General features: G+C 36.9%; 1 protein-coding gene and 1 non-coding gene across 6 annotated transcripts; one reads left to right on the plus strand and one right to left on the minus strand.

The window, feature by feature from the left end:
- Positions 1–423: 423 nt before the first annotated feature.
- On the minus strand, positions 424–530 carry LOC120076947 (small nucleolar RNA R71). Its single transcript, XR_005481692.1, has one exon. It is a non-coding gene; the product is annotated as a small nucleolar RNA R71 (small nucleolar RNA).
- Positions 531–7,617: 7,087 nt separating this feature from the next.
- On the plus strand, positions 7,618–12,598 carry LOC120075565 (MEF2BNB-like protein). 5 transcript variants are annotated; one of them, XM_039029061.2, is made up of 2 exons: positions 7,618–7,964; positions 11,542–12,598. In XM_039029061.2, exon 2 carries the CDS (start codon positions 11,570–11,572, stop codon positions 12,386–12,388), a length of 819 nt encoding a protein of 272 aa, XP_038884989.1. In that variant the 5' UTR covers positions 7,618–7,964; positions 11,542–11,569; the 3' UTR covers positions 12,389–12,598. The 5 variants fall into 5 exon arrangements, with proteins under 5 accessions (XP_038884989.1, XP_038884991.1, XP_038884987.1 ...); XM_039029063.2 differs by having other exon boundaries at positions 11,589–12,598; XM_039029059.2 differs by having other exon boundaries at positions 7,674–7,964; positions 11,511–12,598.
- Positions 12,599–14,638: the final 2,040 nt, after the last annotated feature.

Raw genomic sequence — 14,638 nt, forward strand, 5'->3', positions numbered from 1 at the left:
GTAACGAATAAAAACAACATGATGACAAATCCTATCCTATTGGAAAATGATCGCAATAGACCCATCTGGGACTATGCATCACCAAACCTGTATGATTTCTCCTCAGAAATTATGAGACCAGCATTAGATGGATCAAGGTTCAAGATGAAGCCAGTAATGTTACAAATGATACAAACAGAAGGACAGTTCAGAGGATGACGTGGTGAAGATCCGCACACCCATCTACGAAGCTTCATTGAAATTTGTAACACTTTTGTGTTCTCTAATATTTCCCTAGAAGAGGTTTGACTCACGTTATTTCCATTTTCACTATGCGATAAAGCAAGAAAATGGGCATACCCTCTCGAATCAGGAGAGATAACGTCATGGGAACAAGTTGTAGAGAAGTTTATGAAGAAGTATTTCCCTCCCACAGAAAATGCCAGAAAGAGAAAATTGATCACCAATTTTGAACAAGAACAAGATGAATCGCTCAGTGACGCATGGGCGAGATTCAAGAAACTAGTACGTGATTGCCCAAATAATGGATTACCGGATTGCCTCCAAATGGAGATATTCTATCATGGACTTAACTCTACATCGCAGACAGCTGCCAATGCGGCAAGAGCAGGAGGTCTTCTAGATAAAACATATGATGAAGCAAAGAATATTCTTGATCGCATCTCGAAAAACTACGAAGATTGCCAAGAAAGCGATTAAAGAACGAAGCCCAAAGAAGGTAATTCGAGTAATGTTACCATCGCATCATTACAAAATCAGATGAATGTGACGATAAACTTGTTGCAAGGCATCAAAGTAAACAATTCAGGAACTCAAAATGGGCAAGTCAATGCGATAGAGCAAACAAGCACCAACTATGTCGTATGTGAAGAATCGCATTCTTTTGAGGAATACCCACGAAATCCTCAATCAGTTTACTTTTTCAAAAACAATCCTTTTTCAACCACTTACAACTCGGGGTGGCGAAATCACCCTAATTTTTCTTGGAAGAACAACCAATAGCAAGGCAGTTAGCTTGTGGCTCAGAGAGAGGGACCGCCAGGATTTTTCCATAGAACTAATGGACAACAGCAAGCTAGCAGTTCTCAAACACCATCCTCATCATCCTTGGAAAACTTGTTGAAGCAATACATCGAAAAGAATGAAACAATCCTTCAAAACCAAGCTACATCCATCTGCAATTTGGAAATTCAAATGAAATTGCAGGAGAACTAAAGAACAGACCCCAAGGGACATTGCCTAGCTCAACCGAGTTTCCACGCAATCCAAGGAATATAGGAAAATAGCATTGCCAAGCAGTCACCCTAAGGAGTGGAAAGACGGCGATAGAAGTCAGAAAGGAGCCTTGCAAGACCGAGTTAAAGGAGCAATGTGCGATTGACAAAGAAGCCTCTATCGCAGACTAAATCAAAGAAGTCCGAAACTAGGGAACCAAAATATGCGATCACCTCTAAGCCTTAGACCATGAAACATTGAAAGTACAACTACCTCTGTTTCCTCAAATACTGAAAAAGAAACATAACGATGAAGGCCAATATTGGCGCTTCTTGGAAGTATTGAAACAATTGCACATCAATATTCCATTCAAAGAAGCGATAAAGCAGATGCCGGGGTATGCGAAATTTTTGAAGGACATTGTTTCGAAGAAGAGAAGCACGGGAAGATTCGCCACAGTGGCATTGACACAAGAATCCAACACTATAATTCCACCAAAGATACGCAACCCAGGCAGTTTCACAATACCCTGCTCAATAGGAGGAATCTATATTGGTCAAGCATTATGTGATCTTGGGGCAAGCATAAACGTAATGCCCCTTTCAATCTTCAAAGATTGAATGTGGGACATCTAACACCTACAATGGTGACTCTTCAACTCGCCGATAGATCCTTGGTGCAACCTGAAGGGAAATTAAAGGATGTCTTGGTAATAATAGATAGATTCATTCTACCTGCATACTTCATTATCTTAGATTATAAGGCGGATAAAGATGTTCCAATTATATTGGGACGACCATTCTTGTCTACTGGTTGTGTTCAAATAGATGTGCACAAGGGAGAAATCACAATAAGCGTCAACGGAAAGAAGCTCAGGTTCAATATTATCAAAGCAATGAAATTCCCAGATGAGGAAGGTTTATCAGATTTCGATGATGAACAAACGTGCGTTGAAAATTGGGAGTCCGAAGAGAATGAAGAAAGAGAGGATGTGACAGCATCTATTGAGACTTGCCATGCGATAATAGAGATGCTGAAGAATGATGAAATGCTAAACTTGGATGAAGAAAGAAAAGTACAGTAGCCCTCTTTAGAGCAACCACCCACACTAGAACTAAAAACTCTACCAACCCACTTGAAGTATGTATTTCTCGGCCAGAATGGAACCTTACCAATCATCATATCCTCTGTGTTACCTAAATAAAAAGAAACCACGCTGATCATTGTTCTAAAGAAATATATTAGAGCAATCAGATAGACGCTCGCAGACATCAGAGGTATTAGCCCAATGTATTGCATGAATCGAATCCGGCTTGAAGAAAAATAGAAGGGCTCAATAGAACCTCAATGTAGATTAAACCCTGCGATGAAAGAGGTTGTCAAAAAATAAATCATCAAATGGTTATATGTCGGCATTAGACCTTATCGCAGATAGCACGTGGGTCAGCCCCGTGCAATGTATTCCCAAAAAGGGTGGGATGACAGTGGTTCCTAATTCAAACAACAAATTAGTCCCCATGAGGACCGTCACGGGTTGGCGGATTTGTATGGACTATGGGAAACTCAACGCGGCAACAAAGAAAGATTATTTCTCCTTACCTTTCATTGATCAAATGCTCGATCGATTAGCGGGGAATGATTATCTCTGCTTCCTTGATGGGTACGCAGACTATAACTAAATTATGATCGCACCAGAGGATGAAGAAAAAAATCACGTTCACATGTCCATATAGAACGTTCGCCTTTTCTTTTGGATTATGTAATGCTCCCAGTACATTTCAAAGGTGTATGATGGCGATCTTCTTCAATTACGTTGAAGACTCGGTTGAAATCTTTATGGATGACTTCTCAGTCTATGGACAAACATATGAAATCTTTCTGCAAAACCTGGAGAGAATATTGAAGAGATGTGAAGAAACTAATCTAGTGTTGAACTGGGAAAAGTGTCATTTCATGGTCAACGAAGGAATTGTGCTCGGGCACAAGGTTTTAAGTAATGGGTTAGAAGTAAACAAAGCAAAGATTGAAGCTATAAAAATCTTCCACCTCCAGCGAATGTGAAAGCTTTGAGGAGTTTCCTAAGACACGCGGGGTTTTACAGAAGGTTTGTGAAGGACTTTTCCAAAATCGCTCGACCTTTGAATGCGTTGTTGGAAACTGATAGACCCTTTGATTTCAATTCACACTGCCTCACTGCATTCAAAACACTAAAGGATGCTTTGACTACAACGCCAATTCTGATCGTACCTGATTGGGCAAAGCCATTCGAACTGATGTACGATGCCAGCGGATATGCGATGGGGGCAATCTTGGCACAAAAAGTAAAGACAATGTTACACCCCATCACATATGCTAGCAGAACATTAAACTCCATGCAGGCGAATTACAGCATCACCGAGAAGGAACTTTTAGCGGTGATTTTTGCGATTGAAAAATTAAGACCTTACTTGTTGGGATCAAAGGTGATTGTCCACACAGACCATTCTGCGATAAGATATTTGATGACCAAAAAAGATGCGAAGCCTAGACTAATCTGATGGGTTCTCTTACTCCAAGAATTTAATATGGAAATAATCGACTGAAAGGGAACAGAACCAGGTCACTGACTATTTATCGCGATTAGAGAATCCAAAACTGGACCGTATCTAGTCGAAGGTGAACGCCTCATTTCCTAATGAGCAGTTGCTTAAAATTGAAGAACTACCCTGGTATGCAGATATTGTCAACTTCTTGGTCTGCAAACAATTCCTTGAAAACTACACATCCCATTAAAAAAAAAAAGGCTCATTCATGAAAGCAAATTTTACTACTGGGACGATCCAAATCTCTACAAGAGGGGACCAAACCAGATATTGAGACTTTGTGTTCTAGAAACTGCTTTCCATCGCATATTGTTTCAATGTCATGAATTACCCTATGGAGCGCATTTCGGCGGACAGTGCACAACAGCAAAAGTTTTGCAATATGGGGATTACTGGCCCACACTGTTCAAAGATGCACGAAAATACTCCATGAAATGCGATAAGTGCCAACGCACTAGAAGCATTTCAAAAAAAAAAAAAATGCGATGCCAATGAACATCATTTTGGAGGTGGAGCTATTCAATGTCTGGGGAATAGATTTCATGGGACCATTTCCATCGTCAAATAATCATAAATACATTCAATTGGTTGTAGACTATGTTTCCAAATGAATTGAAGTTGTTTCATGTGTTGCAAACGATGCGGCAACGGTCTCTAAATTCTTACAGAAAAACATATTCACTCGTTTTGGCACTCCACGTGCCATAATAAGTGATGAAGGGACCCACTTTGTGAATCACATTATTAGTAAACTATTGATCAAATATAATGTCCACCATAAGATTGCCACAACATATCACCCTCAAACAAACGGACAAGCAAAGGTTTTCAACAAAGAAATCAAGTCAATCTTAGAGAAGGTGGTGAACCCATCGCGGAAGGATTGAGCCATGAAGTTGGATGATGCCTTGTGGGCATATCGGACTATTTATAAGACACCCATAGACATGTCACCATATACGTTCGTGTTTGGAAAGGCTTGTCATCTGCCGTTGGAATTGGAATATAAGGCGATGTGGGCAGTTAATAAACTTAACTTTGATCTTAAGGTTGCAGGAGAAGAGAGAAAACTTCAACTACTAGAGTTGGACGAGTGGAGATTACAAGCGTATGAGAATTCCGAAATTTACAAAGAACGCACCAAGCGATGGAATGATAAGCGTCTTTGCAAGAAAAACCTCAAGACAGGTCAAAGGGTATTATTGTTCAACTCTAGGTTGTGTCTCTTTCCTGAAAACTGAAGTCGTGTTGGTCCGGGCATTTTATCATCAAAGAAGCATTCCCGCATGAAGCGGTGGAATTGACCAACGAAGATGGGACTAACGCATTTAAAGCGAATGGACAAAGAATAAAGATATATCATAGAGGAGATTTCCAACGCGAGAAAACCTCCATTGACGGGTAAGCCATAATAAAGAAGAAACACTCAGTCCCTGCAATGATAAGCGACATACATTCATCAGGGACGAAGTATATCCTTTTGAGTATCCTTTTTGTTTTTTTTTTCCAAGAATCTATTTTACTTTAAGCCAATAACAGTAGAAATTCAGTTGACGACCGTTGAAGACCATACTGTTGCAAATACATTGAACTTCCGATGACTATCAGACGGCGCAACAGGGTATGGAAATTAATATTGCCCATCCATGCAATCATTAGTGAGAAAAATTGCTTTGCCTAGAAGTCTATAAATACCCAATGTTACCAAACCAGAAACAGCGCGCGAAGAGGCGAGGCGAAGCCGAGAGAAGGGAATTCTTGAGAAGAAATTAATTTTTGGAGAGGTCAAGAGACTGCCGAAAACAACATGGAGGAGAGACACCCAACCCTTGCGAGAGCAAGAGCCTACAATTCGGGAAAGAATTGAATTGATAAGAGTAGTGTAAAAAACCAGAGGAAGCAACATTGCTTACCTGGCTTGATACTTCTTACACCATTTATTGTTTTATACTCAAAACACTTTATTTGCAAAAATGGAAACTTCATTTCAATTTATGATCAGTCTCTCCACACCATGCATGAGTAACTAAATTTGTGAATGGGTTGAGAAGTACTTAGTTAGCATGACTTAAGCTGTACACCTTATGCGATCATCTTATCTTATGTATGCTTCATTCATCATTTGGAGTACTTGAGAGAATAGTCCAAAGACAGAATCTAGGCTTGAGAGAGTCAGATTATATCGCATAAGCAAGAGTAGAGACTTAGAAATAAGTCCTATCTGCTACATTCCATACACATTGCATGCATCCTAAAAATAAGAAATGTGGCATTATGCATTAAGAAATGCAGTGTTTAATATTTGTGTATAGCATGATCGCATGACTTGTACAAAATTTTAAGAAATGCTAGCTAAAACTCTTCTCAACCATTTCATCACATATTTGTTACAACACCACCCTTTCATCGTCGCGCATTTAATTCCATCGCATTAGAAAATCTAAGTTAAATCACCATCTACTTCCTAATCACCATCGCAATAAGATCAGAGAGTCCTTTGCATATCTATTTAGTCATCCCTGCGTTCGACCCTAGACTTACCAGGACCCTAAGAAGGCTTATACTTGGGCTTTATTAGGAAAACTTGCATGATCATTGCATCCACACATCCTTTCATCGCATGATAAATCAACACGTCACATATCTTAGTGCAATTGGCGCACTTATGTATCTTGCTAATAATATAAGACCAGAGATTATATTTCCAGTAAATTTATCAGCAAGATATAGTTCTTCTCCAACAAGAAGACGTTTGAACAGAATTGAGCATATACTCCGTTATCTCCAAGGAACAATTGATATGAGTTTATTTTATTCAAATAAATCAAATTTTGATCTAGTTGGTTATGCAGATTCTGGATATTTATCTAATCTATACAAAGCTAGATCTCAAACAGGTCATCTATTTACATGTGGAGGAATTGTTGTATCGTGACAGTCAATGAAACAAACCATAACGACAACTTCCTCAAATCGTGCTGAAATTCTTGCAATTCATGAGGCTAGTCGAGAATGTGTATAGCTAAGATTAATGAGTCAGTATATTCGTGAAACATGTGATTTGTCTTCTAATAAAAATCTTCCAACAATATTACATGAATACAGTACAACATGCATATCCCAAATCAAAAAAGGATATATTAAAGGAGATAGAACACAGTATATTTCACCAAAGTTTTTCTATACTCATGATCTTGAAGAAAATGACGATATCATTGTACAACAAATTTGTTTGAAAGATAACCTGACAGACTTATTTACAAAGGCATTACCTATTGCAATCTTTGAAAAATTAGTGCATAACATTGGAATGCGCGACTCAGAGATCTCAAGTGATGTTTCCACGAGAGAGAGTCTTTTTAGGAGTATAAATTATATGAAATATGTACTAATTTCCGTCCACTAAGATTTTTTTCCCATTGGATTTTTTTTTCTAATAAGGTTTTGACAAGTCATATTTAATATATATAATGGACATTTAAGGGGAGTAATATTATGATAATAGATGTCTATTAGATGTTCATGCTTAATGTCCATTGACCATATGTCATGCCCCAATTTTTCAAAGTGTTGTCCATGTGTCTCAATATTACATATTATTAGTGTGTATGTAATCCGCCTCTACTTGCCAAATTGGCATTTGGTGGGTTTTGGGAGGTACACATATTTGACAAATTCCATGAAAATTGGAGAAAATGGAGAATTCAGAGAAAATTATTATTTTATATTTTGCTTATTTATTTATTTATTAATATATTATATTACATTTATTTTAATATTATATTTGATTGATATATGTGTTGTGGTTGCACTGTTCACAACATTTCTTAGTTTATGTACCAATTTTATCAAATTTCAAACTTTTCCAAAAATTCCATGGACACGTCGTTCATTTCTGTCATTTTTGTTAGCATATTGTTCTCTTATTAAAGCAGAAGAAGAAAAAAGAACGGCGAGAGCAAGAGAAAAAGGATTGTACTCCTCCAAGCCAAGGCCCACCAGATTCAATGGCAGAGCTTTGCTGACGAAAATAAATTCGAATTTGTCTCTACCTGCCGTTATCGGCTACTTTTTCTATAAAGCTTGAAGAAGAAGATAAAATCCAGAGCTTTTATCTCCCTGCGACCCTCAAGAAACCTCGAGCGCATTGGTTTTCTAGGGTTTCCTGTAAGTTTTCTTATTTCCTTTTGCCAATTTATCCATTGTAGTTATTGCTTGTGAAATTCTTATATATCGTCGCACTGGATGAAGAATGGAGATTCTTTTATTATTATTGTTGTTGTTGTTAATAATATGATATTTTAGCTGGGTGTTAGCTATTGAGGGCTGATGAATTTGTCAATTTCCCTCATGATAGAAATATTTCCAATTTGCTAGGAACATAGTTTTAGGTTTATTTCTGAACTATGATCTCAGGTTAGTTTGGACAAAACCACCACTTTAATTTCATTCCAAACCAAGGATCAGAATGAGAATGTTTGTGATGTTAAGGGTCTTTGTAATGTTAGTAAATAAGAAATCTTCTTTATAGTTTTATCTTCTTGTGGTATTACCCTTTAGGTTTTTCAAGTCAATTCTTGTTGGATCCTTCCAATCCAAATGTGTAATTCTTAGTCATACTGGCTTAGAGGTCCTAAGTTTGAACATTCGGGGTGGCACGGGCGCCATCAGTATAGGGGAGCAAAGCTCTGACTCCCGGTTATCAAATAAAGAAGAAAAAAAAAAGGAGTATTCTCAGATGAAGCTGTAACAAATCATTACTTTGCCATCATAGTCAGGGGTTGGGTTAAAGACACAAGACTTAACAACTCTTGTTGGGAATGTGAAAACTGGTGTGGGTAGGTTGAGTTCGATTTTTACCCCATTTGTTCAAAATCTGATGCTGAGCTGATATTTCAGTTCTGCAAAAATTTTAAACAATTTGCAACTTGATATTGAAAAGTGAAAGATTCAATTACTAGAGCCCATTTGATAACCATTTGCGACTTGTTTACCCTGGTTTTCATATTTCCTAACTAAACACTAAAATACTTGAACTAAATTCCAAAAACAATAACTACTTTTTTTAGTTTTCAAAATTTGACTTAGTTTTTTAAAACACTCTTAAAGAGTATATTACAAATCAAAGAAATCAATAGGCGAAAGTAGTGTATTTATTTATTTATTTTTTTAAGAACAACTACTTTCATTGAGACAAAATGAAAGAATGTAGGGGCGAACAAAAACATGCCCACAAAAAAAAAAAACCATCTAAAGGAAGAGGTTCCAGCTAAGTAAAATGTTTTCTATAGAATAGTTACAAAACAACTTTGAAATTGAAGCCTAAAGGGACACATGAAATCTCACTAAAGACCACACCTCACAAGGTTCCCTGACGCTCCCTCTAAACACACTATCATTCCTCTCCCCCTAAATATCCCAAACACCTGTACACCCCAGCAAGCCACAAAAAACGACCTTTCTCTTTGAAAGGCGGATGGAGAAGGAACTTTTAGATCATCATATGAACGTCTCTCTGACCAGCAATGCTCACGCATTGAACTCCTGCAAAAAGAAACTTCATATAGTCATCGCATACTGGCAGTTCCAAAGGAGATGATCCAGATCTTCCTCTGCCTCCCGACAAAGGATATAGCAAAAAAGTCTCACAAGTGAAGTTCTTCTCCTAACAAGCCTATCGAAAGTGTTCACATGACCAAGCAAGACTTGCCAAATAAAAAACCTGACTTTCTTAGGTTTAATCCTCTAAATCACATCAAACCCAAACACCCAAAGGGAGACAGATCTAATAACAACTTGAAGAAAGACTTACAAGAAAACTCCTCACCAAGATTCAAACTCCAAATACGAACATTCCGTCTCCCCTCCCTAAAGGTGCACCCCTCCAAAAGAGAAAGAAGAGAGGCAACCTCCGCCGTTTCCCTATTAGACAAATGACGACGAATCCCAAAAGAAAAAGACAGAGAGTTCTCATACCAAATCAACAAATCCGAGACTGGGCGGTTTTTAAAGGCAAACAAATGTAAACTTTTCCCCACCCACTGATCTTCCCAAAAGTACATTTCCTTACCATCCCCCACAACACACCGAACAAAATGAGAATAAGTAGGAAGCTTGACTGAAATATCTTTCTAAGGATTCCGATGTGTGCCTTTAACCCCTTTCTCTACCCAATCAAAAGGATGGTTATCGTGCTTGCTCACAATGATCCTACGCCGTAAAGCCTCGGGCTCAAGGGCGAAGCACCAAAGCCACTTTGCCAACAGGGCTCTGTTGTGAGTCCTTAAATTACCAATCTCCAATCCCCCCTGATGCATAGGATGCCCAACCACCTCCTAGCTCACCAAGTGAGAACCCTTCCCTTCATCCACACCTTCCCAAAGAAAGTCCCTCATTAAACTTTCTAAGCCTATGCAGACCGAACTAGGAGCCGAAAAAGGGAAAAGTAATACACAGGAACACCACTTAGCACCAATCTGATCAACGTTGACCTACCTGCTTTGGAGAAGAAACTTTTCTTCCACATAGAAAGCCTCTTTTGGATCTTCTTAGAAATGGGATCCCAGAATGTTATAGCCCTCGGATTACCTCCCAGGGGAAGCCTACGGTAATAGGCGAAATAAGTGTTATAAGCTTACTTTTAAACACCGAAAACCAAATAGTTATTGAACGAGGCCTTGGTATTTGGTTTTTGGTTGTGGTGAAAATCAAGTTTATAAAGACTACTTCCACCTATTGGCTTCTTTTTGTTATCTACTTAGGAGTGCTTACAAATTCAAGGCAAGTTTGGAAAACTAAGAATATTAGATTTTAAAAGCATGATTTTGTTTTTGGAATTTGGCTAAGAATTCAAATGTTTAGGTAGAAAAATTGAAACCACGGCAAAGTAATGGTGAGAAAACAAATACGATTTGAAAAATAAAAAAATCAAGAAATCAAATGGGACCTAGGTGTTTGATAAGACCCATGGGTTGGAGTTGGACATTACCCTCAATGAGATTCACCTTCATCTTTATATGCCATGGCATTTTGAAATTTTAAAGTTGGTCTTCGTATAGAAATCAAGGTGACATGGATTCGTTTTCTTTGCTTCCAGTAATCAGAAGAAAGTGAGGTGTAAAACTATTTAGTGATCCTCTTGGATTAAATGCTCACATGTCCATGCTTAATTTGTGAAGTATATCATTGTCACGATATATGTGTATGGGTTTATGTTATGATTTCATTTTGCAACTGCACCATACAGAAGTTAGCATTTATTAGAACCAAGTATATTTACATGTTCATTTTCTTATAAGAAACAATTTCATTGATGGTGAAACTACAAAAGATGGCCCTCCATATGGTGGATTTACAAAAGACTTCTCCGATTATATGTTTTAGACAGTTCTATTAGATGTTTTTTTTTTTAAAAAAAAAAAATGTGAACATAGTTATTGGTTGTAGACCCCTGCCTGGCCAAAAGTAAGGAAGACAGGCAAATATGGGCGACAAAGAGAAGATAAGAAGGTTGCCTTTTTCTATAAATTTCAGACTCAGTAAATTTCCTGTTGCATTGCTTTTTTAAATCTATTTTTAATTTTTATTTTATTCCCTAATCTATTGTGGCATCTCATTGCTGGTGTGTTGTTAACTTCGCGAACAAATAGTATTTTAGTTATTCTACAATTTGTTGTCTGTCTTCCATTCTTTTTACCCTTTCATTTCGGTTAGCAATTACAGTTGTTATGTTCCATAAACCCAGTGATGAACTGCCATTCACCTTTGAAAGGATGTATGGATTCTCCACAGTTGATGGCTTTGTGGAGATAGCTGAAAGCTCAGCAGAGATGATCAAGTATATAGCAAATGAACCTTCAACTGGGCTTTTCTACATTCAACAGCATACAAAAAATGCTGTTCCCAATGTTATCAATCTGAAGAATAGTGTGGTAGACAAATCTCATGAAACAACTCTGCACACTGAAGATTCGGAGGATTCAATCACGATGTTGAGGTCGATGAAAGAATGTGGGTTTCCTATTGCTGATGAGATGATCAGAGACATAAGGAAGTCCCTTGCTATAATGTCAACCAAACAACCAAGAAGGGGTTTGATACGTAATACTTCTGGTATGCTGCAGCAGCAGCAGCAGCCAGGGAGAATGAGCACTTGGAGATCGGCCACTTGGGGGCGAAGAGCAATTGTAGCCCCACTTGATGATGACAGTGGTGGTTATATTTCGACGGTATTCAAGTCGGCAAGAGAAAAGGCGAGCAACTTTAAATGGCCACAGCTTGAGATCAGGGAAGATCTTGCACAAGTTGAAGTTGATAAGCTACAACCACAACCTATCCAACCACCAGTTGCTCCTGCTACTTCTAGTTCATCACAGCCAGATATGGACACTGAGGAGTTGCCTCTGTCCAGTCAAGTTAATGATGAGTCGCAACGAGAGGACCAGGTTGAAGACAATTTGAATACTGATTTACTTTTGGTGTCCGATAACTTCGATGATTTCAGGGCTGATAAAGAAGCGAAACTGGAGGAGTGGTTGGGAGAATCTGGCGGCTTGAATGAAAGAGATTTGAGGACAGGGAAAGGCCATTAACATTGATTTTGAATAGTGTTAATGCCTTCTACAATGCGTTTTTTACTGTAAAAATGATCAAATAAAGATCACTCTAGACACGTTTTCTTCTTCCATCATTTTTGTCCGACCCTGAATTGCACCAGTGGAGTTGTATTTCCATAGCTTTGTAACATGATATTATTGGAATTATTATAAATATCATATTGCCCAATGTTTAGTGTTTTAAAAGTCATGTGTCATTTTTTATATTGTCCATGTGCTTTGTGATAATTCATGCTTGGTGTTCATCTAAGTTCATATCCTACTTACCACTTTGTCTATAAGTAGTGACATTTGGTGGATCTCAACATAATGCACATTGGTGAGAAATTCACTTCAAAATATCATTAATTTTCATATCAAATTTTATAATTTTAGTTATTTTATGATTTTGGTTATTTTATTTTAGATTATATTTTATATATTTATTATTATTATAAAAATATATTATTATATTATATTTTTTCTACGTGTTTCCGTCATGCTCCTCAATTTCACAATACGTTATCGGTACGAGTTCTTGTTGTTTTTCTCGCTAAAGGTATTTCGGTTTTTCCCTCTTTGTTATAATTAATAAATTTAACGTTATTTTGTATATTTAATATCTATTAAATTTCTACCATAAGTATAATATTTTATGAAAGTGTTGCCATGACAAATTTCACAAAATTAGAATTTGTCGCCCTTGATATTAACGACAATAATTATTTGTTATGGGTACTTGATGTTGAAATCCACCTAGAAGTTATGAATCTTGGGGAGACTATTAGAAGGAAATACGACATCCAGGACAAGGCAAAAATTATGATTTTCCTTCGTCATCATCTCTACGAGGGATTGAAAATGGAGTATTTTACAATAAAAGATCCCCGTATCTTGTGGAAAAATTTGAAAGAGAGGTATGATCCTAAAAAAACAATTATTCTTCCTAAAACTCGTTATGAGTGAATGCACTTGAGGTTACAAGATTTCAAATCAGTAAGTGATTACAACTCCGCATTATTTAAATTCACTTTAAAATTCTTGTTATGCGGAGAGAAAATTACTGATGCTGATATGTTAGAGAAGACATTTTCTACACTTCATGTCTCGAATATGCTCTGCAGCAACAATATTGAGAGAAAGGTTTTAAACAATGTTCTGAACTAATTTCATGTCTTCTTGTGGCCGAACAAAATAACGAGTTATTGATGAAGAACCACGAATCTCGACTAACTAGAACAACACCATTCCCTGAAGTGAATGTTAATAATCGAGGTCGTGGTCATCCATTTAAATTTCAAAAGAACCACATAAAATGATGATCACAAAGGAAAAGTTCCACAAGCTAAAAGTTCAAAGAGTGTTGAAAATAAATGCTTCCGATGTGGAATGACTGGGCATTGGTCACGTACCTGTTGTACGTCAAAACAATTAGTTGACCTCTATCAAGCCTCCCTGATGGAAAAAGAGAAAAATGTGAAAACAAATTTTGCATACCAAGATAATGACATATTTGACCTATCCCACATGACAAATTTGGATGTGGTGGACATTTTTGAACCTCTTGAAGGGAAGATTGACACAGTTGGTGTAACATCAAGTGTTTCTTTTGACTTTGAGATTATCTAAACTTAATGTTGTTGTTTTCTTTTATCTATCTTCATATTTTTTTTAGTAACTTTTGTATATTTTAAGTGTTATTTTTCTTATTGTAATTATTTTCTTTTAATGAAGAAACATGGATCATTTTCATATGTCAGGTGTTTAAAAAATGAGCAAAGAAAATTTATGTCTGGTAGACAGTGCAACTACACACAATACTTACAAATAAAAAATATTTTTCCAAATTGACAATGCAGAAAGAAATAGTAAATACAATATTAGATTCTGCAAACTTGATCAAAGGTTTTGAAAAATAAAATATTATTGTCTAGAGGAACAAATTTTACAATTGACAATGCATTGTTCTCTAGTCAATCAAAGAGAAATATTATAAGTTTTTAAAATATACGTTGCGATGGTTATCATATTGAGACTGATAGTAAGAATAATGTGAAATATCTATATATCATATCCACTGTCTCAAATAAAAAATGTATATTGGAAGAGTTGCATGTTTTATCTTTTGGATTATATTATACTCATATACGAGTAATTAAAATATATGCAACAATGAACCTGAAGTTCATGAATCTCACATATTTATAATTTGGCATGATCGATTGAGCCACCCAGGATTTATAATGA

Source organism: Benincasa hispida, chromosome 4 (genome assembly GCF_027475165.1).
Source record: "Benincasa hispida cultivar pf3 chromosome 4, pf3_genome.v1.1, whole genome shotgun sequence".
Lineage (NCBI taxonomy): Eukaryota > Viridiplantae > Streptophyta > Magnoliopsida > Cucurbitales > Cucurbitaceae > Benincasa > Benincasa hispida.

Bases quoted from the DNA above. Each gene is read 5' to 3' on its own strand.
- LOC120075565 (XM_039029059.2), top strand. From the start codon at position 11,525: ATGTTCCATAAACCCAGTGATGAACTGCCATTCACCTTTGAAAGGATG.